The sequence below is a fragment of the Varanus komodoensis genome, unplaced genomic scaffold (assembly GCF_004798865.1).
Source record: "Varanus komodoensis strain SLA01 unplaced genomic scaffold, ASM479886v1 scaffold1, whole genome shotgun sequence".
In the NCBI taxonomy this organism is placed as follows: Eukaryota; Metazoa; Chordata; class Lepidosauria; order Squamata; family Varanidae; genus Varanus; species Varanus komodoensis.
The window spans coordinates 17041258-17068620 of NW_025335268.1; the positions used below are offsets into that span (position 1 = coordinate 17041258).

The 27363-nt window shown below is 42.3% G+C and overlaps 2 protein-coding genes and 1 long non-coding RNA gene across 9 annotated transcripts in view; 1 reads left to right on the top strand and 2 right to left on the bottom strand.

The window, feature by feature from the left end:
* LRRC73 (leucine rich repeat containing 73) overlaps positions 1–7692 on the top strand; it is a 19668-nt gene extending 11976 nt beyond the window's left edge. For 3 of the 4 annotated variants that reach the window (XM_044448806.1, XM_044448874.1, XM_044448954.1), the window contains 4 exons: positions 1656–1816; positions 2913–3035; positions 4368–4468; positions 5993–6559. In XM_044448806.1, coding sequence (XP_044304741.1) covers positions 1656–1816; positions 2913–3035; positions 4368–4468; positions 5993–6274 — 667 coding nt within the window. In that variant the 3' untranslated portion in view covers positions 6275–6559. Of the gene's footprint in view, positions 1–1655; positions 1817–2912; positions 3036–4367; positions 4469–5992; positions 6560–7173 lie in introns of those variants that run through there. The other variant, XM_044449035.1, reaches the window with a different exon arrangement.
* A 4733-nt stretch (positions 7693–12425) lies between these two features.
* Positions 12426–27363, bottom strand: part of LOC123033100 — a 22677-nt gene continuing 7739 nt past the window's right edge. Inside the window, exons 2-3 of the long non-coding RNA XR_006416573.1 lie at positions 14917–14921; positions 12426–12437 (exon numbers count right to left, since the gene is read on the bottom strand). This is a non-coding gene — a long non-coding RNA (uncharacterized LOC123033100). The remainder of the gene's footprint in view (positions 12438–14916; positions 14922–27363) is intronic.
* The window catches only part of TJAP1 (tight junction associated protein 1), a 63717-nt gene continuing 49426 nt past the window's right edge, over positions 13073–27363 (bottom strand). For 3 of the 4 annotated variants that reach the window (XM_044449160.1, XM_044449333.1, XM_044449247.1), the window contains 6 exons: positions 24793–24954; positions 23493–23559; positions 22960–22989; positions 20768–20875; positions 19380–19463; positions 13073–17315 (listed from right to left, as the gene is read on the bottom strand). In XM_044449160.1, the coding sequence (XP_044305095.1) occupies positions 15996–17315; positions 19380–19463; positions 20768–20875; positions 22960–22989; positions 23493–23559; positions 24793–24954 (1771 nt within the window). In that variant the 3' untranslated portion in view covers positions 13073–15995. The remainder of the gene's footprint in view (positions 17316–19379; positions 19464–20767; positions 20876–22959; positions 22990–23492; positions 23560–24792; positions 24955–27363) is intronic. The other variant, XM_044449417.1, reaches the window with a different exon arrangement.

Below are 27363 nucleotides of genomic sequence, written 5' to 3' on the forward strand. Positions count from 1 at the left end.
AAATAGGGTTATATTATCCTTTTCCCACTCCCTGGAGCCCATCTCATTACTTGCTCCCTGTTGTTTCTCAAGCAGTAGAGCCTCATCTTTCTTGTTAGATGCTTGTCATTCTTTTAATGTTGTCCTTTATCAGAGAAAAACAAGATAATTGTCTAGCACTTCCTGTTATTTGCTACCTTTATATCCCACCCTTTTTTCCCCAGGAGTCCAAGTTGAGAATCTTGATCCTCCATTCCATTTTATTCTCACAAGAACCTTCTGAGGTAGGTTAGGGTGATAGTAACTGGCCCAAAGTCACCTGCTGAACTTGATGGCTGAGCAGCAACCAGATTCCAGGTTTCATCAACTTAGTCCAACCACCGTACTCCAGAGACAGGTAGAGACATAGGTATACTTCCAGAGATGTTGCCTCTCTGGAAGAAGTACAAAACACTCAGCCCAAACAAAATCTTGTAACACCTTCAAGATTATCAAAATTATTGTTGAAGTAAAAGCTTTTATGGGCCAAGCCTTCCTTAGTGAACCTATCTAGATCATCTCAAACAGATGGTGAAATGAGTTTCAGTTCATGAGAACTTATGTTACAAAGCTTGTGTTGTGGTGTTTCCAGTTGAGGGTTTTATCATGCAATTGCCCTGCCTCATTCACAAAACTTTTGAGGGAAGGTCCAGATGATGGCTTTCACTCCAACCCTCCTGTGTTTTCTCACTGCTACTTCTCCTGTCATTCCACAAAAAAATCCATTAAGGAGGAAAAGATAGAGTAGCTTCATATTATGTTTTGATTGTTAGCATTAAGAGGGACTTCCTGGAAGCACCTAGACAGAGTAATTCTATGACCCCTAAAACAAGTGCCTAGAGGGCCATAGGATGCTCCAGATTCCCAGCTCCCGACGTCAGAAAAGAGCTCCAACTTTTGAGCAAGGCATCCATGTTTAGATCACCCACTCCACCCACAGAAAGAACTGTGCCAGCTGCTTCTCCAAGGTCACAAAACTTACCTAGGAGAAGGGGTAAAAAGGATTTTCCAGAACGCAGGGAGGATAGATTATGCTTGCCAGGATGGGTCCCAGCCTCCTTTCCTCCCTGTTCAAGGCACTGCAGCTAGACCGCCAAAATTGGCTGTCTCATTTGCAGAGTGGGAGGAGCAGGGAGGTGAAGGTCACCTCCCTATTTCTCCCATCCTGTATAGGCTGTCCACAATCCTCTAGAGGTTTGGAGACCTCTGCGTATTCCCATTATTTTGTGCCATACTCTTATGTGTCATTGGAGTTTTCTTTAACTGTCCGTATTAAAAGAAGAAGAAAGCTGTATCTGCATCTTACTCAGTAGGCTAACAGTCCCCTCTGTCACTGTGACAAATCCCTTTATCTCTATGGTGTTCTCCCCTGCTTCAAGGACTTGCTCTACAGTAGCTAAGGTCTGTTGTTTTGCTCCACTGGCCTTGTGTTAATCATCCTCTTTACTCTATTTTTGCATTTCTTGGTTGTAATTGGAACTGTAATATTATACATATTAGCCCAGGAGTAAATCTGTTAAAAAAACTGGAGACTTCCGAGTGTTTGTAAATGTATTAGTGTACATGATTGCACTAGTTCTTAGTTGTACCCCAAAGAAAGACTAGTTTATAACTCCAAGACTTTTTATTTTGCACAGCCTTCATGGGAGTCCCCTGGCAGATGCTGGTCTGGCACTCCTCAACCCAGCACTGTCCATGCATCCTTCCCTAGTGGCCTTGGACTTGGGGGACTGCATGCTGGGTGATGAAGGCATCAACTTGATCTGTGGACTACTTCCTCCTGATGGGGCCAAGTCAGGTAAGTAAGAGTGGATGGGTGGGCCCTTGAAAATGCTCCTGATGTTCCAGTGCTCAAAACTGCTCTCTTTTAAATCATTTTAGCAGAATGGAAAAATAAAGTATGTTTTCATTCTCCCCCATCCCCAGCTCCAAGAAGTGACAGAGTTTGCAACACAGTACAACTTGTATGAAGTTACTGTTTTGGCAGAAGAACCTTCAGTATTGAAGAATAAGTAGACTTCTACGCTAGGGCAGAAGGTTATGTAGCACAGGAGTAATTGTTCTTTGCCTTATTGTAGAACTAAACTAACTTTGCCTTATTGTAGATTCCCCTGTGTGGGAATCTGTAATCTTTGGATTTTTTACAACCTAAACTTGATCTTTTAACATAAAAAGACAGGTAAAATTCAGATTCTTTAACATTCTTTTGTATCTGACTGACCCCTTGCTGTCTATCAAGAAGCTATCCATCAGTGTTACTGAGGGTTTTTTTGCACAAATGTGAGGACACCCCTAAACAACTGATAGTTGAGGGAAAGGATGGAGCCAACTAAAGAAGCAACCATTGAGGACCAAATGGAAACCACTTGAAGTTTGGATTTATTCTCTGACCTGATGTTCTGCACCCCTGTACTGAAGTGTAGGAAATAAAAAAAATCTTATATTGCATTTTCCTCTTAAAAGGAATCTAAGGTGGTTTACATTTTGCCCTCACAACAGCAATCCTGTGAAGTGGGCTGGGCTGAGAGTGAGTGGCCCAAAGCCACCCGAGGAGATTCATGACTGAGTGGGGACCAGAATCTGGTTATCCCACTCACTAATGTCTCAAAATAAAATAAGAACTAGGGTTTTATTGTAACACCCCTCCGTTTAGAGAAATCTATCCTTTTATCCATCCTTGTGGTTTCAACTACAGAGTGGTTAACATGCATAAGGGGATGGATGATTTTGAGCACAACCTTAAAATTCAAAATGGGGATTTTAATCTGTAGCCATGGTTTTGTAGGCAGAACAAAAGGGCAGTATATAATTTAGACAGGTTGATTTTTACTCCTGAATACCAGAGGTCTTTTGAATGCTGCCTTTGGCTTACCTGGCTTTTCTCTTTCACCCAGGTTTGAAAGAGCTGACTCTCAGTGCTAACCCTGGCATCACAGCCAAAGGATGGGGACGCCTGGCTATTGCAGTGGCTCATAGTTCCCAGGTGCGAGTGTTGAACTTGGACTACAACCCCCTGGGTGAGAGGAGCACAGACATATTGGGCAAGGCAGGGTGGGAGGGAGGGAAATCTCCTTTCTTTCCAATGGGAATTTCAATCGCTTGGAAGCAGCAGCAATGCCTGAAAGCTGAATCCAGTGCAGTCCCCCGTTGCGAGAGCTCTCCTTGCAAATAGCTTCATGCCTCGGAAACACAGGAAGCTGCCTTAGAAGTCAAATGCAAGGTCCACACAGACCAGCAGAGATTCTTCAAGGTTTTAGGGAGGACTCTTTCCTAAGCAACACACTCTGCCATTGAATTTCAGACTTAACTCTTCCTGCTAAGGTTGAGGGACACGCTGTATTTGGGAGAGAGATGAGTGGCTCTGTCTGGAATGAGGCTTAAAAGAAAAAGTTCTATCAGCCCAGTAATTTAAAATACAAAAACAAAACACAGGCTGTTTGTCAGCCCTGGCCTGAAGAAGATGGCAGCCTGTCATGTTTTACCTGAGACTTGCTTGCAGCCAGCATTCAACCCTGGGATTTTGAGTACCAGCTCCAGTTTACCATGGTGTTTTTTGTTTTGTTTTGCTTTGTGTTTAATGTCCTCTTTCTAGTTGTCTTTTTGGGGTTTGGTAGTCATAACATGTCCCTTCCCCCAACTGCTTCCTCTTCAAATATAGCAAGAAGAGGCGCCCAGGCAGTGGTTGCCATGGAAACCCACTCTACAGCTGCACTGCCTAAGCCAAACAGGCAGCTGGTGAGGCAGAGACTAGGCCAGGCTGCTCTCCTCTTCCCCATCCTGCCTTAGGGAAATGAAGGGAGCAGCAAATTAGTACGCCTCACTGATCCTGCCCTTTCAAACTGGGTGAGGCATTACTTCTTCCTGCCTCTCCTATACCCCATGAAGCAAGAGGTGCCAAGGGTTCAGGTCAGTAGGAGCCATGTCCTCTGACCCAGATGCAGCATCTTCTAATATACAGAGGAAGCTGCCTGTGGATTACATGGTGGTGTGGGGACAACACTCTGCCCATGCTCAGAAGAACAATTTACCTCAGCTAATTTTTGCAAACAGTTGCAAAACCCCCAGCTGTTGTTCCTTCTCTTCCTTGTTCCAGCTTTTTGTATCTTTCAGAGGTAGACATGCTGTAGATGCAGCATCTTCACAATATGCAGCCTCCCGCATCTCTTGAAAAGATGCTGCTTGTTGAATTTGTGCTAGCAACTGTTAGATATGTGTCAGTCTTGAAAATGGGAAGAAGGTGCTGGTAGAAGTCAAGATACAATACTGCTTTGCAAATTCTCCCACTGTGGGTGCATGGAGCATGGCCCACATAAGGTATACTGACATCTCCTGGCTTTCTGCTCCCCTAGGTGACCAGATAGCAGGAATGCTGGCAGTTTCTGTGGCATCCAGTCGCACCTTAGAGGTTTTGGACTTGGAAGGAACAGGACTTACCAACCAGTCAGCCTTGGTAAGGCAGATACGGCTCATTATGGCCTTCATTTCCTTTTCCAAGTTATGAAATTCAACATAGTAACTTGCATAATGCAGTCGTTTCATTTCTCAAGAGACCCAAGCATCCACTGAGTATATATCAAATATATACCTCTTCCCTTTAAATTGGTTTAGGAATGTCCTTCCTCTGAAGCAACAGAGACAGTATCATAGAGAAGACAGTAGACAAGGTGTGTTGATGCCAAAAGTGTTTAAAATGTTTTGTTTAGGATGCTGAACATGCAAATCTCACTTTACTCCTTCATCCCAGTCTCATCACATTTGGAATTAAGAGGGGGAAAAAACCCTTGGCAGGTCTAATTTGTTGCTGATTCAAGGTCCTATTATTCCCCTATGCCCAGTTTAGCCCTTAGAATATGTGGCACAATTACGTTGAGCCTTCTCAACTTTAAAAAATGTAGATAAAATGTCATTTACACCTCAGGCATTTTCAGCATGGTATACTTAAGATGGCTCCTGTTCTGCCTTACTGGTCTGGCAAAAAAACTAAATGTTCAAAAGATTTATCTCCAAATGTAGGTCAATGTGAAGGGTGGACTTTCACAGCCTTCTTAATTTTATAGCTGTAGATATCCTTTGCTTGGCACAGAGTCACTGCAGAACTCTTGGACTGCAGTTCTCAGCACCTATGACTGGTTCCAACCAATCCTCATGCCCTGTCAGGTTTGTTTCCATTCCAGAAATTTAATTCTGTTCTAGCTCTAATCCATTATTTGGCATCCATGGCTTTTTGAAGTGGACTGTGGGTGTTGGTATTGGTTACCTGCATACATATCTGAGCACATGCCATATTAGGACATGAAAACAGAAATAGTAGTGGACACATCCATAGAGACATCTTTGATATAACCACACAGGCCTATTTTAGAAACTAACCTATATAAAAATAAGGTAAACATTTCCTTTCATTAAAGGAACTTTGTTTTCATTGCTGTATTTTTAAAGTTGCTATTAGTTTGTTTTTATGTTTGTGTATTTTAATTTATATTTATAGAATCAGAGTAGGAAGGAATCATAGAGATCATGTAGTCCACCACACCACTCAGTGCAGACTCTACAATGCAAGATGCAGCCACAATGTCCAATAGGTGGCCATCCAGCCCCTGCTTAAATACCTCTAGTGAAGGAAAACTTCCCTAGGCAGTCTATTCTACTGCCAGACACTCTTCATTGATAGGGAGTTTCTCATAAATTTGGTCAAAATCTACTTCCATGCAACTTCTAACCACTGGTTCTAGTCCTGCCCTGTGGACACTAAAAATATTCATATGATAGATTACAATGGAATTCATCACTCTGAAATCCATGCAGTAGCTAAGTCAAGTAATACATTATATAAATGCACTAAATAAAAGCTTAGAAATGTAAAACTGAGACAGTAGCATATGAAACAGATCTGAGGCCTTCTGTATTCTTGTTCCTTGACTAACCTCTAAGCTGAGCTGCTTGTATAGTTGCCTCTGGCTTTTATTCTATTCAGATCCTGCTAGACATGGTGGAAAACTACCCCACTGCTTTGAGGATGCTGATCCTGGCAGAGAACAACATCAGCCCTGAACTACAGCAGCAGATTTCTGACCTTCTTTCAGAAGGAGAAGAGGAGGAGGAGACTGAAACCCGTGAAGTCATGGCCAGAGAAAAGAACTCCTGGATCTGCCAAAGCAGTAAGACTACTAGGTCCCCATTGAGAGGTGGCAGTGAAATTGGACAGAAGTTGGCAAGAATGGGGAACATGTTCAGACCACTGAAAACAAGGCCATAAAATCACAAAGCTCCAGTAGATCATTTTCCCTCAGAAGGGTCACCCTTTTTCATGCAAATATTAATTGGTATAGTATTTTATTAAAAGTAAAAAAAAATCTTCTGCATCTGGTTCTTAACACAAGTTTGCTGATTGCAACAGCTGGTGATCTGTCAACCTAAGTGAATGCAACCCAGGAGCTGATAATCTGTTAATCCAGGTGACTTTCCAGAATCAGCACCTCAAATCGATATGCTTAAGAAATGGTGGAGTTCCTTTAGCCTACCTGAAAGGTTTGATGCTATTATCAGGCAAAACAAAAAGCATTTGGGCTTGAGGCCAATTTGTATCTAAGCCTAATATGCTTCACATCCAGTATTTCCATTTTAGTAGAATATGAGCCTATCATGCAGGGAAGTACAGTTGTATTGATACTACTGAAATACAGAGAAACTACTACCATAAATTAACACTGGTAATCTCTACACTGGTAATCTTCATCCAAATTCACATTAGAAAGCTTCAAGTATGGAGAAGGAAAATTTGATGTGTAAAAATTTTGAGATCAAGAGGCAGGAATTCTGATGCTAAGTCTGTAGTAACTGTTTTCTGGAGTACAGTAATTACAGGATGCCACACAGCAGCAATCCAGCAGTCAGTAAAAGCAGCACAACACAGCTCAGTGGTTAAAAGTGTGATCATTAGTTTTAAAAACGCCAATTGTACATGCTGCAGGGATGAAGTTGGACTATTTCTCTAATTACCATATATGGTTTGTGGATTCTTCCTTTTTATTTTATAGCAGTTGTAGCACTTCTATACTTATGTTCCAGGTACAGATCACTCTTCAGTCCCCTCAGCCCACCCCCACACCCACCCCCCATTCATCTGCTAAAGTATGTTTTTTTCCCCCTTTTCAGATTCTACTTCCCAGATGGTCTTGGTAACATCAGGCCTTGGAGAAAGTCTCCTAGCAGAAACAGAGATGTAAATTCCAGTTGCCTCTGGTGAGGAACACTTCCATGTATGTGGAAAGAGTGTTTTTAGAAATGCGCATTTACACATGTGTGAATGTATACTGTGCTGTGTGTTTGCAAGTGAGTGTATGCACTAGGCAAACAAAAGTATGAAATCTTATATGCCCATGTGCAGTTACCAAGCCTGCCTCAATAGCAGATCCACACACTGTGTCCTATTGAAGTCACCTTTTAGCTCCACATTGAGAACTGATCCAAACTAATCTGTCTGTGTCACACAATCTGTCAACTGCTTGTGATTGTCCAAGTTGCTGTATTTTTAGGTCTTACCACCCATTCTGAATTGATCTTTGAGGAAGGTTGTATTTATTCAGATGTGTATATTTATGTATAACAGATGCTTTTTATTGCTTGTATCTATGTCTTGACTAGGGTTTTATAAAATTCACAGGACTTACACTATTGTGGTTCCAAGAGGCTCTTTTATTTCTAATCATGCATGGGCAGGAAAACTGATGGCATGAGCTTTTCTGAAGGGAAAGAAGACCAGTTCACATGAACATACTGTATTGGTGGCTTATGCATTTGTGTTGCTGTCTACAATAGCATAGGAAAACGGCTTAGCACATGATCACTGAGAAAAATTTAAACCCTCATAAAGAGTGTTGACTTGCATCATATTGTTATATGAATGAATCTTACTGACATTAGGGTACACTGTGTAGGCTTTCCCATACGCTGAGGTCCTTGCATTTCACCAAGATAGCAACAGGGCATTAAATGCACACTAGCAGTAAAAACTGCAATAACCAGATACAATGTAGTTTCTGAAATACACAAGAGAAAAACGATCCCATAGGGTTAAAGTACATACTGTTGATAATCATTAGTAGAAGCACTTCTGGTAACAGTTCCAGAGATAAACTGCTACATTATGAAATGCCATGTAAGGACCAGGTGCTGCTGAGAAATCTTTGTGGTGCTGAGCAAACATGAACTAATGAGTTCTTTAAGTCACTGCACACAAATAGCTAATTACACAGAACACTCTCCAAGTAATGCCAAGGTAATCTCAGACAATCTCTAAGAGACAGCTTCTTTATACTAAACAGAAGCCAAGATTCAGGTTAGAAAAAGCTGGAATTTTAACCCATCTAACAGTGGACAGGAACCTGTAGCAGGTAAGTGGGGGAAGTCACCAACTGCCACAGAAACAGGAACACTTAAAGCTCTCCAGGTTCCCAATACATTTTAGAAGTGATGTAAAAAACATATACCCTGCAGTGCCTGATCCTGCCTAATTTTGGAAGCTAAGCAGGATTGGGCCTAGTTGAAATCTGGATGGGTAACTTAATGTTGTGAAGTGCCCAGAGAGCTTCAGCTACAGGCAGTGTAGAAATGTAAAGAATAATAAAAAGCACAATGTGAAATATGACTGCTACAAAGCTACCCACTTTTTCTTCTTAAGAACTTACTGGCACTACACAGTTTCCAAGCAGAAACTGGGGGCTAAATTTACTCAAGCTGTACCAGCAGAACTATTTTGTGTCTGTCTGTGTCCATTCTGGTTCCTGACTTCTACCTGAGCAGATCAGAGGAAGCTGCCTCAGTTGGTCTAGGAACTCTGGGATACAAGCAGCCAAGCTTCCAGGGAGTGAGTGAGCAACCAGAGATCACAAACAGGAAACTCTCTGGAAAAGGGTGACAGTTAAGTGCAGAAGAACTAGAAGATACTCTGCACCAGTGGAACTCTCATACCACTTTCAGTTACTCAAGGATAAGATAAGACTGGAGGGCAGCCTGCTGTGGAAGAACCACAAGCCATTCCATGCAACACTGATCAAGAGGCTAAAGGTTAACCAAGTGGTGGCAATGACACCAAGGACTGTAAGAACAAGAAAAGTGTCACTTGTGGGAGACTCCCTGTTGCATGTGATATTAACACATGTATGTCAGAAAGATCTGTGGACTTGTCAGGTATGCTGTCTCCTTGAAGGACAGATTAAGTGATAAAACTGAAAAATTGCCAAGGCTCATACAGCCCTCTGACATGTATCCCTTCATTCTTATCCATGTGGGAACAAAGGACACTGCCAAGCAATGCTTTTAAGTAATCATGTCAGACTTTGAAGCTTTAGGGAGGAAAGCTAAGAACGTTGGGGCCCAGATATTTTTCTCTTCAAACCTCCCAGTTCTTGGAAAAGGAATACAAAGGGAAAGAAAAATTCTCCAAGTGCATGCCTGGCTACGAAAGTGATGCCAAAGGGAGCGATTTGGATTTTGGGACAATGGGCCACACTTCCAGGAAGATAGAGTGCTGGCAAGGGATGGGTTGCAATTTACAAGGATTGGGAAGAATGTGTTTAGCCACAGCATGAAGAAATTAATCAGGAGAGTTTTCAACTGAATCCTACAGGGGAGCGAGAAGTCAACTTGTGGATAACAGTGGACAAAGGCTTACACACCACAAAGGAGAGAGCAGCTCTGATATAGGGGATTTCAATTTCTCCAATATCTTTTGGGAGACAAATTCTGTGAAACATGGCTTCTCCAAGGGATTCCTAACATGTGTTGCTGATAACTTCCTCCAACAGAACATGGCAGAAGGAACAACAGAAACAGCTATTCTTGACTTGATACTATCCAACAGGGAAAACCTAATGACCAAAGTGGCAGCTATAGGAATTCTGGGGGAAGTGACCATGCCGTACTTGAATTCTTGGTTCTAAGGGAAGCAAAAGCCAAATGTAGCCAAATAAGTACCCTTGATTTTAGGAAAGTCAATTTTAATAAACGCAGGACAAGGACAAGTAAAGTCCCATGATAAGTGACTCTAATGAGAAAAGGAGTCAAAGATGGGTGGGACTTTTAAAAAGAAATTCTGACGGCACAAGTCAAAAGCTTAGAAGCCCATGTGGGAGATCATCTGAAAACAAAAAAAGGACATACATAGGAAGTGAAAGGAAAGTCAGGCTACAAAAGAAGAATGTAGGCAGGTAGCCAAGGTAAAGCTAGGAATGAACTGGGATTGCAAAGGATGCTAAAAGCAGCAAAAAAGCCTTCTTCAGGTATGTACAAAGTAAAAGAATAAAGAATTGAGGGTTGAACTACTCAAGGTGGATGGCAAAATGATAACAGATGACAAAAGGCAGAAGTGCTCCATTCCTACTTTGGCTTGACTTTCTCCCAAAAAATGGTCTATGACCTTCTTGAAGAAGGGGAAGTAAAAGGAATAGAATGAAAGCTCAAGATTGATAGGCAAATGGTCTACCCAATCATCTAACTGGGTTGAATAAGTTCAGTTCTACAGGACCCAGTGAGCGCCATCCTAGAGTCATAAAGGAGCTGGTATAAGAACTCTCAAAATCACTGTCTATTATCTCTGAGAAATCATAAAGGACAGGGGAAGTGCCAGATGACTTGAGAAGGGCTCATGTCCTTTTCTTCAAGAAAGGAAAAAATAACCTGGGAACCACAGACCAGTCAGTCTGATATCAACCCCTAAGAAAGTTCTGGAGCAGACTCTAAAACAGTCAGTTTGCAAACACCTTGAAAACAGTATAGTGATTACTAGAAGTCAACATGAATTTCTCAAGAACAAATCCTACCAAGACTAACGATTTCCTTTTTCACCTCCCTGATGGACTGTAGGAATGCTGTGGACATCATCTATCTTGACTTCAGCAAAGCTTTTGATGAAGTGCTCCATGATCTCCTGTTTAACAAACTAGCTAAGAGTGGGCTAGATGGGATGACGATCAGGTAGATCCACAGTTGCCTACAGAATTGGAATCAAAGAATGCTCACCAGTGGCATCTTCTTGAACTGGGGAAGGGTAACAAGTGGAATACTGCAGGGTTCAGTCCTGGCCCAAGTGCTCATCAACATTTTTATTAATTCAATGAGGAAGTGGAGGGAATGATTATCAAGTTTGCAGATGGCACAAAACTGGGTGGGATAGCCAATACCCTGGAAGACAAGAAATAAGATTCAAGGTATTTTTGATAGGTTGGAACACTGGCCTGAAAACAACAGAATGCAATTCAAATGCCAAGTACTGCACCGGGGGGGGGGGGGGGGGGGCGACAAATGCATGACTGCAAGATGAATACTTGGCTCAACAAGTATTCCTCATATTGTATTCCTCCAAGTGAACAGAAGTATTGCAATTGTTGTAGTTCACAAGTTGAATCTGAGCCAACACATGTGATATGGCTGCAAAAAGGGCAAATGCTATTTTAGGCTGCATGAACAGAAGTATCACTTTCAAATCCTGTGAAGTACTAGTTCCTCTTTACTCAGCACTGGTTAGGCCTCATCTGGAGCACTGTGCCCAGTTCTGGGCACCACAGTTTAAGAAAGATGCAGACAAGCTGGAAAGGGTTCAGAGGAGGGCAGCAATGATACAGGGACTGGAAACGAAGCCCTTTAGGGAGAGATTGAAAGAACTGGGCATGTTTATCCTTGAGAAGACTGAGAAATGGTAGTACTCTACCAGTACTTGAAAGCCTGTTACAAAGAGGAAGACCAGGATCTCATCCTAATCATCCCATAGTGCAGGACACAGAATAATGGGCTCAAGTTACAGGAAGCCAACTAGGTATCAGGAAACATTTCCTGAGCAGTAGAACAATGGAACCAATTACCTAGGTTGTGGGCTCTCCCACACTAGAGGCATTCAAGGTGCAACTGAACAGCCATGTGAGAGGGATGGTTTACTTGGTGACCTGCACTGAGCATAGGATTGGAGCCAATGGCCTTCTGGCCTTCCAATTCTACTATTCTATGGTTTTTAGGCTGTATACAAAAAAATCTCTTAAATTATTTCCACTGGAAGCACCTCTTTCAGTTCACAGCTTTTATGACAGTAAAAAGTATTTTCACATGAGAGGGAAGTCAACTATTGTTCATTTGAACCTAAAGCCCTCTTTGCAAAACCCCTCCATTAGTAACAGGCCCATATATAAGGAAAAACAGATTAAAATGTATCCCAATGGCTCAAGGACAAAGCAACTAAAAGTACCTCCTCATGCTCCAGCAATGCAGAGGATAACAAAGATAAGTGCTTTGACAGATCACAAGCAAGCAGTAAGAGTTAGGTTCACCATCTCCAGGACTTGTAATATGTGGCATGATCAAGGTCGCATAGTAAGCAGCAGTCCTGCTTTAAATACCTTCTTAGAATAAAGCATAAGCCATAAGAACCACTAGGAGGCAGCAGTATACTGCAGTTTCATTGGGACTTTTTGCAACCACCTACTCATGATTTAAATCAGCATTCCCCATCTGGCTCTTCCAGATGTTTTTTATGACAACTCCCATCATGCATAACTACTGGCCACACTGGATGAGTCCGATAAGTTTATTCCCCATCAGTCTTCCCCAGCCTGAAATACAGAAAACAGAGAAATCTAGAGCAAGGCCAGAACAGTTACACAGAAAGGGATCGCAACCCCCAATGTTTTGCAATGAAAGTATGTGTTCTACTTTCACATAGAGATATGCCTCATTCTGTAACAAGCACCTGCTCTCAACCCCAATTGCAAATTCTAAATTAGCAGGAGCACATATGGCAGAAGTTCTCAAAGTAAGCGCAGTGAAAATGGAAATGAGGACAATTAACCCTGGCTGTATGATTACGCAGAGGGGCTTGAGTTCAGTGACACAGCACTTGTTTTGCATACAAAAGTCCCAGCTTCAATCCCTGACATTCCTGGTTAAAAGGGTCAGGTGGCAGGCAATGGGAAAAACCTCTGCTTGGAGTGCAGCAAGAGTCTTTTTGTTCTGATGGCTTCTTCTGGTCATATTTTGACTCTCAGCAGCAACACAGACTACAAAGGCATAATTTTAAAATAGTTTATTTCTGGCTTTAAAATATACATCATCAGTTTGAAAATTTCAGAAAAACATATTAGTCACAGATTAACAGTCTTGAGTAAATTGTAAATGTGGGGCAGCTACAGACAGCAACTCAAGCTGCCCAAGATAATACTGCCAGAGATGAGCAAGATATAAAGGGCCAAGATGCAGGACTGTGCAAGAGGAACTCCAGGAAGAACTCTGCTCCTGGACTAAGCCCCCACCTGCTCTTCTGCAATTTCCTTGCAGGTTTTGCTGCCATTCAGTCTCACCTGAAGTAAGTGGCACTGCTCAGCTGCATTCAAGGATGGTTCCCTTCCTTCCCTCACTTTCTCCCAACCTTTATTCCAGCATTATTAAAGGCAAAAGGAGCCTTGTGTCAACACTACTTCCCATTTCCCCTTGTCAATCTGGGGCTGTATCAATCAATTTCAGATGGCCTTGAATGCAGTTTTGCAGCCAGCCACAGAAAGAACTGGGCTGTGCTCTGAATTCTCTTCTTTGTGAGAAGCATTAATATCAATTCCATTTTAACCAACAAGGTCATGAGAAGGGCCCAGATTCTAAGGAATAAGTTTTATTTCAGTACTGCTTCTGGCCAATACTGATAACATAGAAGAGGCCATCAAGCTCTCTATAGCCTTCCTATTCCAGTACTGAAAGAGAGGAAGGCTGGAGCAGGGAGAGACAGATTCTGCCCTTTGTAGAGCAGAGGAAGGGCCAAGAAATCAAAGGTTGCAGCAGGTGAGTGAATGAACAGATCAAGCAATTGCCAGCTGTAAAAGTCAGACCATTAAGAGGGAACATCATGTAAGCTAAACGATATCCATCTTTAGCACCAATTTATTAGCAGCTGAACCAAAAATACTGAGTCACACCCCAGTACGCAGATGCAATAGCTAGCAGTTTACCAAAGGAGTAGCCAAATAACAATTATTCAGACGAGGCCACATCAAAGGTTAGCGATGGCTGGACTGTCAAAGGCTAACACACAGCAGATCCTGGCTAGATCTGGAGATGGCCAAACCCTGCAGCCTACAGGCAGGCAGACCAGCATAACACAGGCAGCTATCCAGTGGAAGCTGAAATGTTCAGGAAAAATTGTTGGTCCTGTAGGGTTAAGAGTGGGATTTTCTTGGCAGCGTTAGGCTGCTTTGCTGGTATTCACAAGAGAGAAGAGACTTCCAGTGCTGCAGAGAAAGGCTTTGGGTTACTTTCTAGTGGAAGATCATATTGACCTCACTTGAACAAAAGCAGCTTGCAAGGCAATTGTGCCCAGAAGCATAGTCATTGCCCTGGTTGCACAAACATACTAGGAGAGGCTAGGGAATTAAGATGTAGGAGCATGAGTCTTCAGTGGAAAATTCCTAACACTGTGAACCTTCCCACCCTATATCCCCCCCTCTAGTTGCGTGCACATGCACACGACACAGAAACATACTTCAAAAGAAAAACAACATTGCACACACATAAAAGACAAATCAAGACGGGTAGGGGTAATTTCAGACCTTGGATAAGGCCTTGGAAAGGCACTCATGTCAATTTATATCCCAACCCACATGGAAATGCCCATCCTCATCAGCCATCTCCAAGGGGCAAACAAGAACAAGCATCTTCTTTTGTGCCAAGGACAGCCATCGAGAAGCAAGCTGGCTGTACTATTTAGATTTAACCAATAACAATTTCTTCCTAGGAATTCTGTAGACTAGACATAAACCATGCTTCCAGGCAACACATTTATCCATACTATTACCCAGCTTCATGGAATTTACAGGAGTTCAGATGACATGTTCCACTTGTGACACCCCCCATGCTTTATCCTATCACTTTTTCTTTTTAGTGCAGCCTGCAGAAATTCCATTAAGGGGAAAAAATGACAGAATAGCTGCCCAAGGTCTTTCAACTGGTAGTGCTATGAGCCCTCTGTTTGGAAGCACCCATGGTAACACCAAAGATGAGCAATGAGATGCATCATTTCTTGCAGAGCAGGTTCTCTCTTACCTCCTGCTGCAGATTCTTTGCTCATTTACTACAGAGAGACCAGCATATTTTAAAAGCCAGGACCTAAATGAAAGTAGAAATACATACATAGTCTAACACCACCGAAATGTGATAAAGACTATTGACATGAAAGTTGACATGACAGAGACAGATACACACAACCCAGCCCATTATGGCAAACAGTCCAGCTTAGTTTTGCTGGGTGACTGAGAGAAGCTCTGAGGCTCAGTCTGGCAGAAGGAGCCCTTGGTTTCAGTGTCTGAAGTATGCACTCCCAGTACATATTACGCCTGGCTCATGACTCAGGAGACAAGGAAACAGCAGAGGTGACCTCAGAGCATCATCCACACTCTTCACAGCTATGAATATCCACATACTAACTGGAAGAAACAAAAGCAAATTCCTCAAAATAAAAGCAACAGAGACCACACAACTGAGAGTCCCCACCCATGGAAGCCATCACGAGGCAAATTCATGAAAGATTTAGGGGGAAAAAACAGGGACAGTGTGTTTCTATTTTTTTAAACAAAAATCAAAAAGGAAGGAATAGACTTGAGGGGTCCTAGGATAACTCAGAATCAATAATGGGATGTGGCATTAGCAAGGAACAGGAGCATGAAGGCAAAGCTTGGGTTTGACAGAATGGGAATGAGTGCAAGAGATGTGGACACTAGCACAAAGGGGCGTGCTGGTGTACACCCAAGTGTTTTGCCACGGTGCTGCAAAAGAGCCGTCTCTACTCTTTACTTGTATTAAAAATACAATAAATATAAAAAATGGCCTGGAATTCCTGGTGAGGAGTACCATGATGGTCATCCTTTGGACCTCAGGACTAGAGGCACAGCCCTTGGGAATTGGATGCAACACTGTTCCTGGGCAGCCAAGGCCTGTCTTCCTCCCTGCCCTCAATTGAGCAAGTTACCTTGCTCCTGAGCCTGTGTCAGGCTGTCTTTGCGATGGAGGTGATGAACCCCCATTCTCTTGGGGCTGCGATGTGGGCGACCAGAAGGTGGCTTGCTCTTGCACTCCCTGCTCTGTTCTGAAATGCTCTCTTGGCTGTTTCCCTTACTTCCCTGCAACGGCATTTCCTGTTCTTCAGCTAGGCTCCCAGGTGAATCCAGGTCCACATAGTCTTTGTGCTTTTCTGGTGAAGAAGTGGTAGGTTCTGCCAACACCTCATTACCACTCTCTTGCAGTAATTTGCGGGCTTCATCCTGAGAGAAGTCTGTCCCGTAGTCAGACGAAAAGTGACTCCGGCGAGCCCGGGATTCTGTGCTGTCTGTGTCCAAACTCGAGTCTCTGCTCACAGTCCAGCTGCAACTCTGGACAGACTCCTCACCATCTGAGCAGGCAGAGGATGCCCGACCCAACTCCTGCATGGAGCGGCTGAAGCGCTTCTGGAGCTCCTGAGCCGTGTCACGGCTAAATGATGTGCGGTTCACTAGCACACGCTCTGTGGTAGGGGGAGCCTTTTCCACAAACATCCGCTGCCAATTAGCCAGCAAATCCTCTTCTGAGCTGGCTGAACTGGCAAAAGTACTGGGAACCTGCGGCGGGCTGCTGAAGGGGCTGCTCTGTGTGGATCCATGGGCTCGACTCACCTTTGGGGATGGCTGGTAAGAGCAACTGGAGGCTGAGCGCTGGCCTTCTGAGGCAGGGCTGCTAGGAAGTGTGCGCTGCCGGTCAGAGTTTTCATCTTCCCCCTGAACCAGGCTCAAGGAGATTGCCTGGCGTGTGGCGTAAGTACAATTTGGCAGGGGGCTGTTCTTTGGGATCCTCACCTTGTCTTCAGAAAACTCAATCACCTTGCGACCTGGATACATGGGATGGGGAGGGGGTGGGGTGGGGTAGGGACTCAGTTTCTCAAAAGTGGGCACCTCACCAGGTAGGCTCTCTAAGCAGCTCTGGGGCTTGCAACTCCCGTTTTGCTGTCTCAATCCCTCTGTTAGCTCATTTCCAGGCTGTCCTGGGCTTGGACAAGCATCAGGCAGCGTTCCACTCATATCTACATGCACAAAGACATCCTCAGCCATAGAGCAACTGCCGCTGCTGGATTTGGCCGAGTTCAGCACCAGCGATTCTGGCTTCTCCAAAACTCTAGCAATGACTGAGGTGGGTACAACATCAGATGGGGCTAAGGTGTGAGGGGCCTCCTGGCCAGGACCTGAGGACTCCCGAGTGCTATGTAGGTGCTTGTTAACCATATCTTGCAGTTCATAAGGAAGCTATGGAGAAAGGAGAAAGGAGGTTACACAGAAACCAAGATGTCATGTGGAAAACAGCAGAGCTAATAGGGTGAAACTGATGCATGAAGCTGTATATGGAAGACACTGCAGACCCAATCCAAACTTCTTGTCCTATGATATCATGCAAACCATCAAGCACTAAGGCATTCAGAAGGTTTCTATTCCTGTCCCAATGACAGAAGATTCTAGTTTTTCCCTTGGCTCAAGGCCTGAGAAACAAGACATAGAAAAGATGCAGAGAAGCATATATAGTAATGTGAACGTCTTGCTGGTGCATATAAGGCCAACACAGTGCTATTGATTGGTGGAAAAAAATAGCCAGTGGCTGCAGTGCATTGAGTGAGCAGCCCCTACTACTAGGATGTGAAGCTCCAGGAAACATGTAGTAATTATAAACCCGCCTTGGCAGCCTGCCCTGGAATGAGAATCAATTTCTGTCCTGGCACTTGTTACTTCCAGAGGAAGAATCAGCCAGACCCTCCTCCTCCCTCAGACCACCCTAATCACTTGCATCCATGATGATATAAAACTGGAAGTGGCAAACTGTGTAAAGACCAAGAGGAGTCATGTTTCCCTTAGTCAAGGGCTGAACACCTGGTCTGGATGGGTGTATGTGCCACATGATTGTTAACCACTGTTTCTTCTTCACTAGTGAGGCATTCTAAAGTGAACAATGAACCTGAAAAAGTGCAGTGTAACTATATGGGCTTCCATTTTTGTATGTTAAGCTTAAGCAAGTACCTCAGCTGTGTTCAATAAACACATGGACTGCAGTTCTCAGTGACAGGCTGATGAGGCTCTCATATCTTTGGCAGACTATGTGTGGGACATTCATTAATATGTTTCCCCCTAAAACTTAATAATGATTTGGCAGTGAATACCAAACCTTAAAGGTTTGATGCCTTCAAACCTTAGAAATCACCTTCTTTTCTATGTCCCATAGAACCACTAATGCTGACCAAGCCTATGCCCTTTAATACCACCAATATTTACAAATAAATTCCCAAAAAAGATTTGACATTCTAAATTCTATGAAGCATCAGCTCCTCTTTCAATAAAAGGACAAACAAAAGCACATTGTAGCAATAAATGATAGACGCACCTTGCTTGAACAAAGAGCATCCATATGATGAAATCAATATCCTGACAAAAACAAAATCACCTGAAACTCAGAGGGAAGACTGCTAGAAAACACCAGCACCAGCTGATCTCAGAGATGCCCATTCTGAGGAGCATCCTGGTCATTCATTGAAAAATGAGTAACAAAATTAGCTATACTGGTGGCTAGATGGAGTTCTGAAATGGAGAACAGTATCTTTGAAGATCATTTTGTAGTGAGGTGTGGCACCCATTTAATGGTAGACATCCTGCACATTTACTACTATGGCTGTTCATTTATCTGACTATGCTCTTATTTGTACACTTATTACCATCATCAGGTGCTGTGGTTTGGAATGGATTTGAGAGTAGTATAAGTAATATAAGATTGGTCCCAAGAAGGGACCAATCACTGCACCACAGAGTGCTAAGAACCCTTGTGTATTTATATTTAATGAAACCTGGAAAATGCCCAAGTGCTGTAAACCTCTGGGCAGTGCTGGGAGAATTTCCCTCCATCTGAAAGTTAAAAGCATCTCAGGTTAACCAATTCCTCTATGAAATGCCTAATTCCCTAGTTAGAACTCAGTAGTATGCTGAGGAGTCATACAAAACTGGTTAGCTGAAACAGAAGGAAAACTCAGACAGAGGCCTGCAAGTCTGTGAACAGATTCCAGGCACCTATCAGATTATCAAGATCAAGACTGATCTGGCAATGACAACAGCTTCCTCCTTCCCACTAACAGAAATGCAGCTGGGAAGCAATGCAAACTAGACACGACAGGCTATTCATTGCCTTTTACTGTCTCTTCTGCCCAAGTCCCATTGCAAAATGAAAGCAAGCAACTGCTCTTACTTTTTCCATGTGTGGAACAAAAACAATTCCCAAGACAAGATCTCTGCAGAGAGTAATTCAACCCCAGCTCCCTCAAGGTTTCTACTCACATCAGCAAATTTATGGTTCCGAAAGTGAGATTTGTTGCACTTCAGGAGCTGCACTGCCAGGTTACAGTCCAGTCGGTAACGCTCCTGTCAAGACAACACACAGTGACTGGGGAGTCACATCTAGAGATGGTCCATGATATTTTGTTGCCTGAGCCAGAAAATGAAAAAGGCACTCCATGGTGATAAAGAAAGGTATCTGAAAACTTGCTGCCCTTTTATGGTACTGTAGAATCTGCCACCTGAGACTGGCCACCTTTCCTGGCTAATGGTAGGATCAATTCTGATTCCATCGCCTTCTCTTCTCAGTCTTCTCTGGCAGAAAAATGAGGTAATTGCCAACAGAAATCCAGTCAGGTGCCACCACTGACACCTCGTTCAGTTTTTTCCTAAAAAATGCTAATTTATGGCCAAAAATACTAAATTATCTTTAAGGACTTTCTCAAACATTTCTTTATTCCCTTCAACAAATTAACACTGTAGATAACCAGCTAAAGTCTGTTGGCTGCTGTTCAACTTTGGCAGTCGAGTTCTGATGAAGTTCAAGAAAATAACATTACTTGATGCTTACAGCCTTATTTTGTCAATGAATTATTTCATTAAAAATATACCTTTCTCTCTTAGAACTCAGTGACTTTCATTTCTAGACCACACAAGTATATTTTTCAGTAGTTTTATTTTCATTGATTTTTAGACATAGTATATTTGGATTTTATTCTATGTACAATAAATATGTATACACTGCATAATAAAATGTATAAAAAGCTTTTATATGCATGTTAATGTTCAGTGATTTAATTAAAGCAGCTGTAAGTTCTTCATGTGCTAATTGGTTAAAAAATGCAAGAGGAAGGACTGACCACTTATGATTTTAAAGAAAGGTACCCTGTCAGCTGCTGAGCTAAGGACCAGGTTTTCTCCTATCTGGAGGCAAGGACTGAATTCTTTGGTAGACTAGGGTATAGCTCAATAGCAAAAATACCTCTGTATCTGCTCCACAGCACAATGTATTCTAATTAGTTAATAAAATAACTAATACGATAACAGAAGTAGTACCAAATGCTCAAATAAAAGAGGTTTACTCTAATGGCAAATTGATGAGGCAACCCAATCATTTTCAAATGCCAAGGTTCCTTGCAAACTATCAGCTCCATTATGTTACCCAATTAAGACTTAGTCTCAAGTCTTTTATTTTACAGGTCTTCCCCTGGGATCTCTACTCCTGTGATCCACAGAGAGGCTGACATGTTCAGTTCTTCACACAGCTTCAGCACCAACTTCTGATTTGCATCTCTGTTGTTTAGGAAGGATGCAAGCCATTGATTCTTCCTGCCCCCACCCCGCAATATTGCTTGGTACTGGAAACACAGTTTGAATGAAGGATTACTTACATTAAGCTCTTCCAGTTTATTGATAGTTGTTTTGGCATCAAGAAGCTTATTAGTGAGCTCCACAATCTCCCAATCAAGGGTTTTCCGATCCATCTCAGCCTTTTTAATCTGGAGCACAAGCATTTAGAAGCAATGAGTCCTGTGAGCCAACATTCAATGGTCTTTGATCCTGCCCTACATTCCTCCAAACAATCTGTACTCTAACTCACCCAACTCTAGAAAATTAACAGCCCCTTCCCCACACCCCCATAAGAAGGGAAGGGAGACAGGGCTCAAATGCTACACAGAGTCAATCACTTGCAAGATCTGTAAAAACTAAAACCCTAGTTACAGGTTCAATGCACTGAAGGGATGCCAACAGTAACAGGAATAATGTTCAGTCCAGCTCCCATTCAGTCATATCCTCTTTTGTCAAAACCTTCTCCTATTCAATAGAGAAACTGTGAACAGCTTCTCTTATAGTGATGATAGCAATACCAAACCAATTATCTGATGTTGTAGGGGAAGGTGGTCTATCAACCTACATGATTCTGCTTCAGAACAACTTCTTTCTTCATGTCCAGAATGCTCCATTTCTATTCTGGGCACTAAGAATAAGACATCCCTCCTCACTGCGCAGCACTGAGATGTAGCCTGATCTAACTCTCCTGCTGCTCCTGCCCTTCACACTGGTTTAAGTTTTGGGGGGAGGAGGAGCCTTTGCTGAGACCTGATGGGTCACATGGGAGGTTCCTCACTGCTACCATACCCTCAACAACCCTTTCCCCCTTCTTCAGCTATCACTTAGTCCATAACTTTAAAAAGGCATGTGAATGAAGCAAATATATTCTTGTTCTGCACAGTTTCTTCTTCTTTCAGTTGGTGAGGGAAGAAAGAATGCTCTGTCTATTGGACGTTCTGCTCTGGAACTTCAACCAAGCATTTCTCATTTAACTTTCAGACCAGACATAGAGCACAAGCCAATGCACCTTCACTCTGAAATTAGTATTGGTGCCCCCAGCGTGGCTTTCTCTCAAATACACATAAGGTTGCAGCCCTTAAGTAATATGCATTGGCTGCTTACATGAAAGCTGAGGTTCTCAGAGCACTGATTTTGCTTTCAACGTTAACTGCTATTCTTGTGAGCAGCAGTCAGAGTTATATCATCTACATAGTCCTAAAAAGGTATTTATTTCCAGGGTTTTTTTACCCAAGTGATAGTATTTGGGATCTAAAATGGATGGAATTGGAGACCCTAAAACTAGATTCTAGAATTCTGGGCCACTGTTTTCTTCCATACCTATCCTGCACTGTTAGATACAAAGGCCATCACTCCAAAACCTGCCTTAGCAGCAAATTTCACTAAACTTGCCACAACTGAACCTGCCCTACTTACCCACCACACCTCACAGTTATTGCCTTTACATGGGAAGAAGAGACAGTCATGTCAGATGAATGGGCTCAGGTAAGTACAGATATTCCCCCAAAGTGATCAGGAAGGGATGCTGGATTTGTGCAGAAATGAAAGGCCCTGACAGTGCACATCTCTCTGCGGCTTGTTTATCTGCTCTCCAAGGCTCCCCCTTCTATGAGTACCAGATAAGGAGACATAATGAAGATAGTACAGTTCTGTTCCCCAGAGAGAACAATAGGGTTTTTCTGCTTTTCTGAAATACCAAATCAAAATTCAGGGCATTCCACAGGTTATGTTTTGCTATTGTGACTAGCCACAATGGTTTGTGGAAAGGTAAGACCAGAGTTAGCAGAGCTCAATGTAGAAGCTCAAGCGCAATTAGACATCTGTGCAATTGTTCAATAAACCACAGAGAGCCTAAGTAATGAGAGATGGCTTACATGCAAGTGAAAACATGCTAATTATTAGAGCTGCATTTGTTTACAGAGATAGTAGTGCAGTAATAAAAAGAGGTTCCCATGTCATCTCCTACACCATTCAGGGTACACTTCATTCCTGCTACAGAGTATGCTACCAGGTGAAATAACAAAGGCTAGGAACTGTGGAAAGAACAGGCCAACTCCCCAACCCCGCAAGCTTAACCGTTTATTCAAACCCAAGTTGCTGGCTGATTCAGTTTCTGGGACCTCATCATGGACAGTGCAAGTGGAGCTGAATAATGCATGATCAACAGTAAAACTGGAAAAGCTGAGACATGTGAAGAGGAAAAAGAAAAAACACACAAACAAAAAGACGCAACTGCAAAAATCCAGCTTTGACTGAGAGAGGCCTGAGAGGTGAGCACACCCAATGTGTGCCAGCGGCAGCATAGGAAGGAAGAGAGAGAGAGAGAGAGAGAGAGAGAGAGAGAGAGAGAGAGAGAGAGAAACAGAGAGAGAGAGAGAGAGAGAGAGAGGAGAGAGAAGAAACAGCCATGAGTGTTATGAATGCACACAATACACAAATGTTGGCTCCACTCTGATTGCCCACAACCCATAATGAACCTCCCCACTCATTGTTATTATACCTCCAACAATCTTCTAAAAAGCTGATGCAAGACAAAGTTACACATAGCTGCACTGCAGACTAACCCAGACTGTTACATACAACACCAAGATCTGGAAGGCAAGCCCCACCCCCACTCTCCAAGCTGGCAACTCCAGGCTCAGGTTCTATCCCCACTCTTGGCTCACTACATTCTGGTGTTACTACACAGTAATGCTAGGAATCCACCTATTAAACAGACTTTGGCCCACCCACATTTCCCTTTAAAAAGCTCAGCAGATCAGTTACCAAGGCATGCAGCTTCTCCTCCAAATCCTGATTGGTTCTTTGTGAAGCTGTGTAACTGTTCTGCAACCTAGAGACAAACACAAGAGTGACCACATCATTGAAGAGCTGCAAGAGACCTTACAGTATCCAAGTTAGGCATATCACGAAAGCAGCTGTATTGGCTTTCCACATTACAGTTTTGTAATGCATCTGTTGTGTGCCCTAAGTTCTGCCCATCTATGGGCATCTGTAGAAGCCAAGAAGTTGAGGAAGGGGAAGAAGGTGTGAAATACTGATTGAGAAGGCATGAGATGGACAGGCTGGATGAGAAACTGGTCACAGCCAAAGCCTGGGAGAAGGGCACAAGGAATCATGACAGTTTCAGAGAAGCCTCCCCAGGGGAAAAGAACCTTTTGCCAGGCAGAGTAAATCCTCACCCACATCTCCTTCTTCACCCCTTTTCTATACACTTGTGAAGTGCTAAGTAACTTAATGCCATGATCATGGTTTCTAACTTGCTTGTGCCCACCCAAAATAAGAAGCCAGTTTAAGTTTAAACACAGGTCCACTTTTATGTACCAGTAGTGAGGGAGGGGAAGAGAAGAATCCCCTGAATTTCTAACAACAGGTCAACACCATCCTCAATGCTATTAATTTCAAATAGTTAGAACAAAGTTTGATGGAGCCCAGTAGGCTTCATGGATAGAACTAATTTCTTGGCTCAGAAAACAAATTCAGATTCTGTCATGTGGTAGTTATGAAATGTTAACACATCAGTCCTAGGTAATGTTAAATTAGTCAGTCATGTCATGAAAAACATGTAAGACAACATTCTGACTTTGTGAGCACTTTGTATTGTATTTTGCTCCCCTCATCCCATGCTTAAGATCCATTCACCCAAAACAATTTCTTAAGCCCAGGATGATCACAAGAATTCTATGATTGGTGAGAAAGAGGCAACATGTATTGCATAAAGGTGTCAATGCACATTTAATGCTTCTTCCAACAACCCTGGAAATGGCAATTCAACGTTCAGAAGGTACATCCAAGATCAGGGGTCTCAAAATCAACTTACCTGGGGGCAGTCTGGGTGAGGCTGGGCCACATCAAGTATTCCACCACCGCGGTGGTGGTGGGCCGCTCATCCAGCGTCTGGCCCGGGCGCCACTGGCACTTTGAAGGCCGCAGGGCCCCTCCCCCATGCCCCGCCCATCCCGGCAATTGGCCCGCAGGCTGCAAGTTTGAGACCCCTGTCCAAGATCATGAGGAAAAAATGTGACTTGTCTTCCTCTCCCAACCCTTCAAAATTCTTTTAACATACCTACGGAATTTGTCCTTGAATTTTTCTAGTTCCTCACGATTCTGGCCCAACTCCATCTCCAAATAGTCTTGACCAGACTCTAACTCTCTCTCCATTGCCTCCATTTTGTTGGTGACATAGGCCAGACGCCGACGCAGCTCCTCATTTTCATGCTGCAACAACCTAAGGCAAACAGAGGAAGAGCATGTTCTCAAATGAACTACCAATCAACAGTACCTCATTTTCAAACTTTGCAGGGATGCTGCAAGATGTCCCCAAAATTTTCTGTAGGAAAAGATGGTCTTCAGTGCTTTCACAGTTTGGAAGCGAAACAGCAAAGATGGTGAAGACACATTCCATGAGAGATTAAAATACTTTCAAAGAAACTGATTGGTTATGCATGAATCTCAGCATGAGTTTACACTTATTTCCCTGCTTTTCAGGGCAGAATTCATAAGAAGGCATGGAACAGTTTTAATTTATCCATAATACACATTCTTATGAATTCATAAATAAACCATGAATGCCATCTCATTTCAATGCAATGAAACTAAAGCCCAAGCTCAGGCTTCTAGTAGAATTAATTGAATATAATTTTCAGTGATGGGAACACAGGGTTGGAAGGGATGCTGGCACTATTTGAGTTATTTACTTTCAGCCTTTTAATTTTATTTATTTATTGTAAAGCATCTTAAGATTTAGCATAAAATATTTGAAATGTATCCTATTAATGATTGGTATGCGCTATCATTTAAAAGGGAGTAATTCTTGTAAAATTGGGAATATATGTATGAATTGGGCAAATATATATTTTTCTCTGTTATTCTATCATTTTCTTTTTCTATTCAGTATGAATTCATGTCAAGAGGCTGCAGAATTTAAATAAGGAGAACAGAGTGCTTTTTAAGTTAAAAGATCTTAACAATGTAGCTTGTTTTTTGGGTTTTTTAAATAAGAAACACAATTAATGGCTGTATATGAATACAGGTTAGAAAAGTTTGGTTTTAGCAGATCTATGCAACTTCAACATGGCTTAAATGGCTTCCAATTTTAATTTATAAGCAGTTCTCTTTTCTCAGTTCTACAGGTGTTTTTTGATCCTTACAGTCTCTTTTTGATTGTGGTTGGGAAATAAATTGATAATGCGTATGGGCCTAATAATTATTCTTTTTTAACAATTTGGTTGATATTTGATACTTGGTATCATTTGATTACTTTCAATGAGATTTAGATCTTTCATTGGATAGGAGCATGCTTGCTCTTAAAAGACAAACGGTAGTGAAATTTATGTTCAGGTTTATCCTGAACTTGCATCCTGGCAAGAGAGATTATATTTTTGTTTCACCTGTCCATCATAATTGTTTTCAATTAGATTTTGGTTTTGTTCCTATATCTTTGTTAAACCAAACAAACATTTATAATTGATACACTTGTAATCTCAGACCATGCTCTAAGTCTGTTTGGAGTTGCAGTGTTTAAATTTTGCAAATTTACCTGCAATACCCCCCCCACCCCCCAAACCAGGTATCTGACATTTCAACGCTTCTTCAATGATGAGATGTTTAAAATCAGATTTCTGTTGAGTTATTCAAGTATTTTAAAATTAGCTGGTGATTCTTGAGCTTCTAAAGGAAGAACAATGAAGTATATGGGGTTGAATTATTGCCTATAAGAATGTTTTTTTTAATAAAATGCAACAACTATCTCTAAATAAAAAGTTCGAATTTCTTATAACCCAACTGCCACAACTTTATCAGGAGTTGCAGGACATTAAATACAAGTTGAAATATATTCTTTCATAACAAAATTTCCCTTAACCTGTGTACAACAGACTTTCAGAAATGGGTAAACATTTTAAATTCAACCCCAGAAACGCAAGTTATGACCAAGAGTCTTTCCTAGGATTTTTCTTTAACTTGGGAGAGGTAGCAGACAACGATGTCCACTTTCTCCATTGATATTCAACTTATGTTTGGAACCCCCAGGATGTTATTTGAGGGAACAGCAATATTTATAGATTTGCACATAATTGGATAGAATTTAGAATAATTATACTGATGTTCTTATTGTTTATCTCCAATATTTCCCAGATATGATGCAAAACTGATTAAAGCTTTTGGTGATTTCTCTAGCTATTCATTTAATGGGTTGAAGTCTGAAATGAGGCTGATTGCAGATGCTCCATCTCATACTGTACTAGCTATTTGAAAGTTTTGATAGTGCCCAGAATCTATTATTTTATTTGGGAATACTTATTCCCAGAATCATATTCCAAACAATCAAGCTGAACTTGAAAAAGCTGATGAATCAGATTGCATAGGATATAGATGGACATCTTTAAAGTTGACTCTTCTAGGTAACGTTAAAACATTTAGGGGAAATACTATACCTTGGATTGCTTATGTTATATTTGGGCTTCCTTTATCTATACCTTATGTTTTCCAAAAATGTAATGCTCTGTTTCATTGGCGAGGAGCTGATTCATCAGCTGCGCCCCTATCTGGAGAATGACTGCCTTGCGACAGTGACACATGCGTTGGTGACTTCCCGTCTGGACTTCTGTAACGCGCTCTACGTGGGGCTACCCTTGAA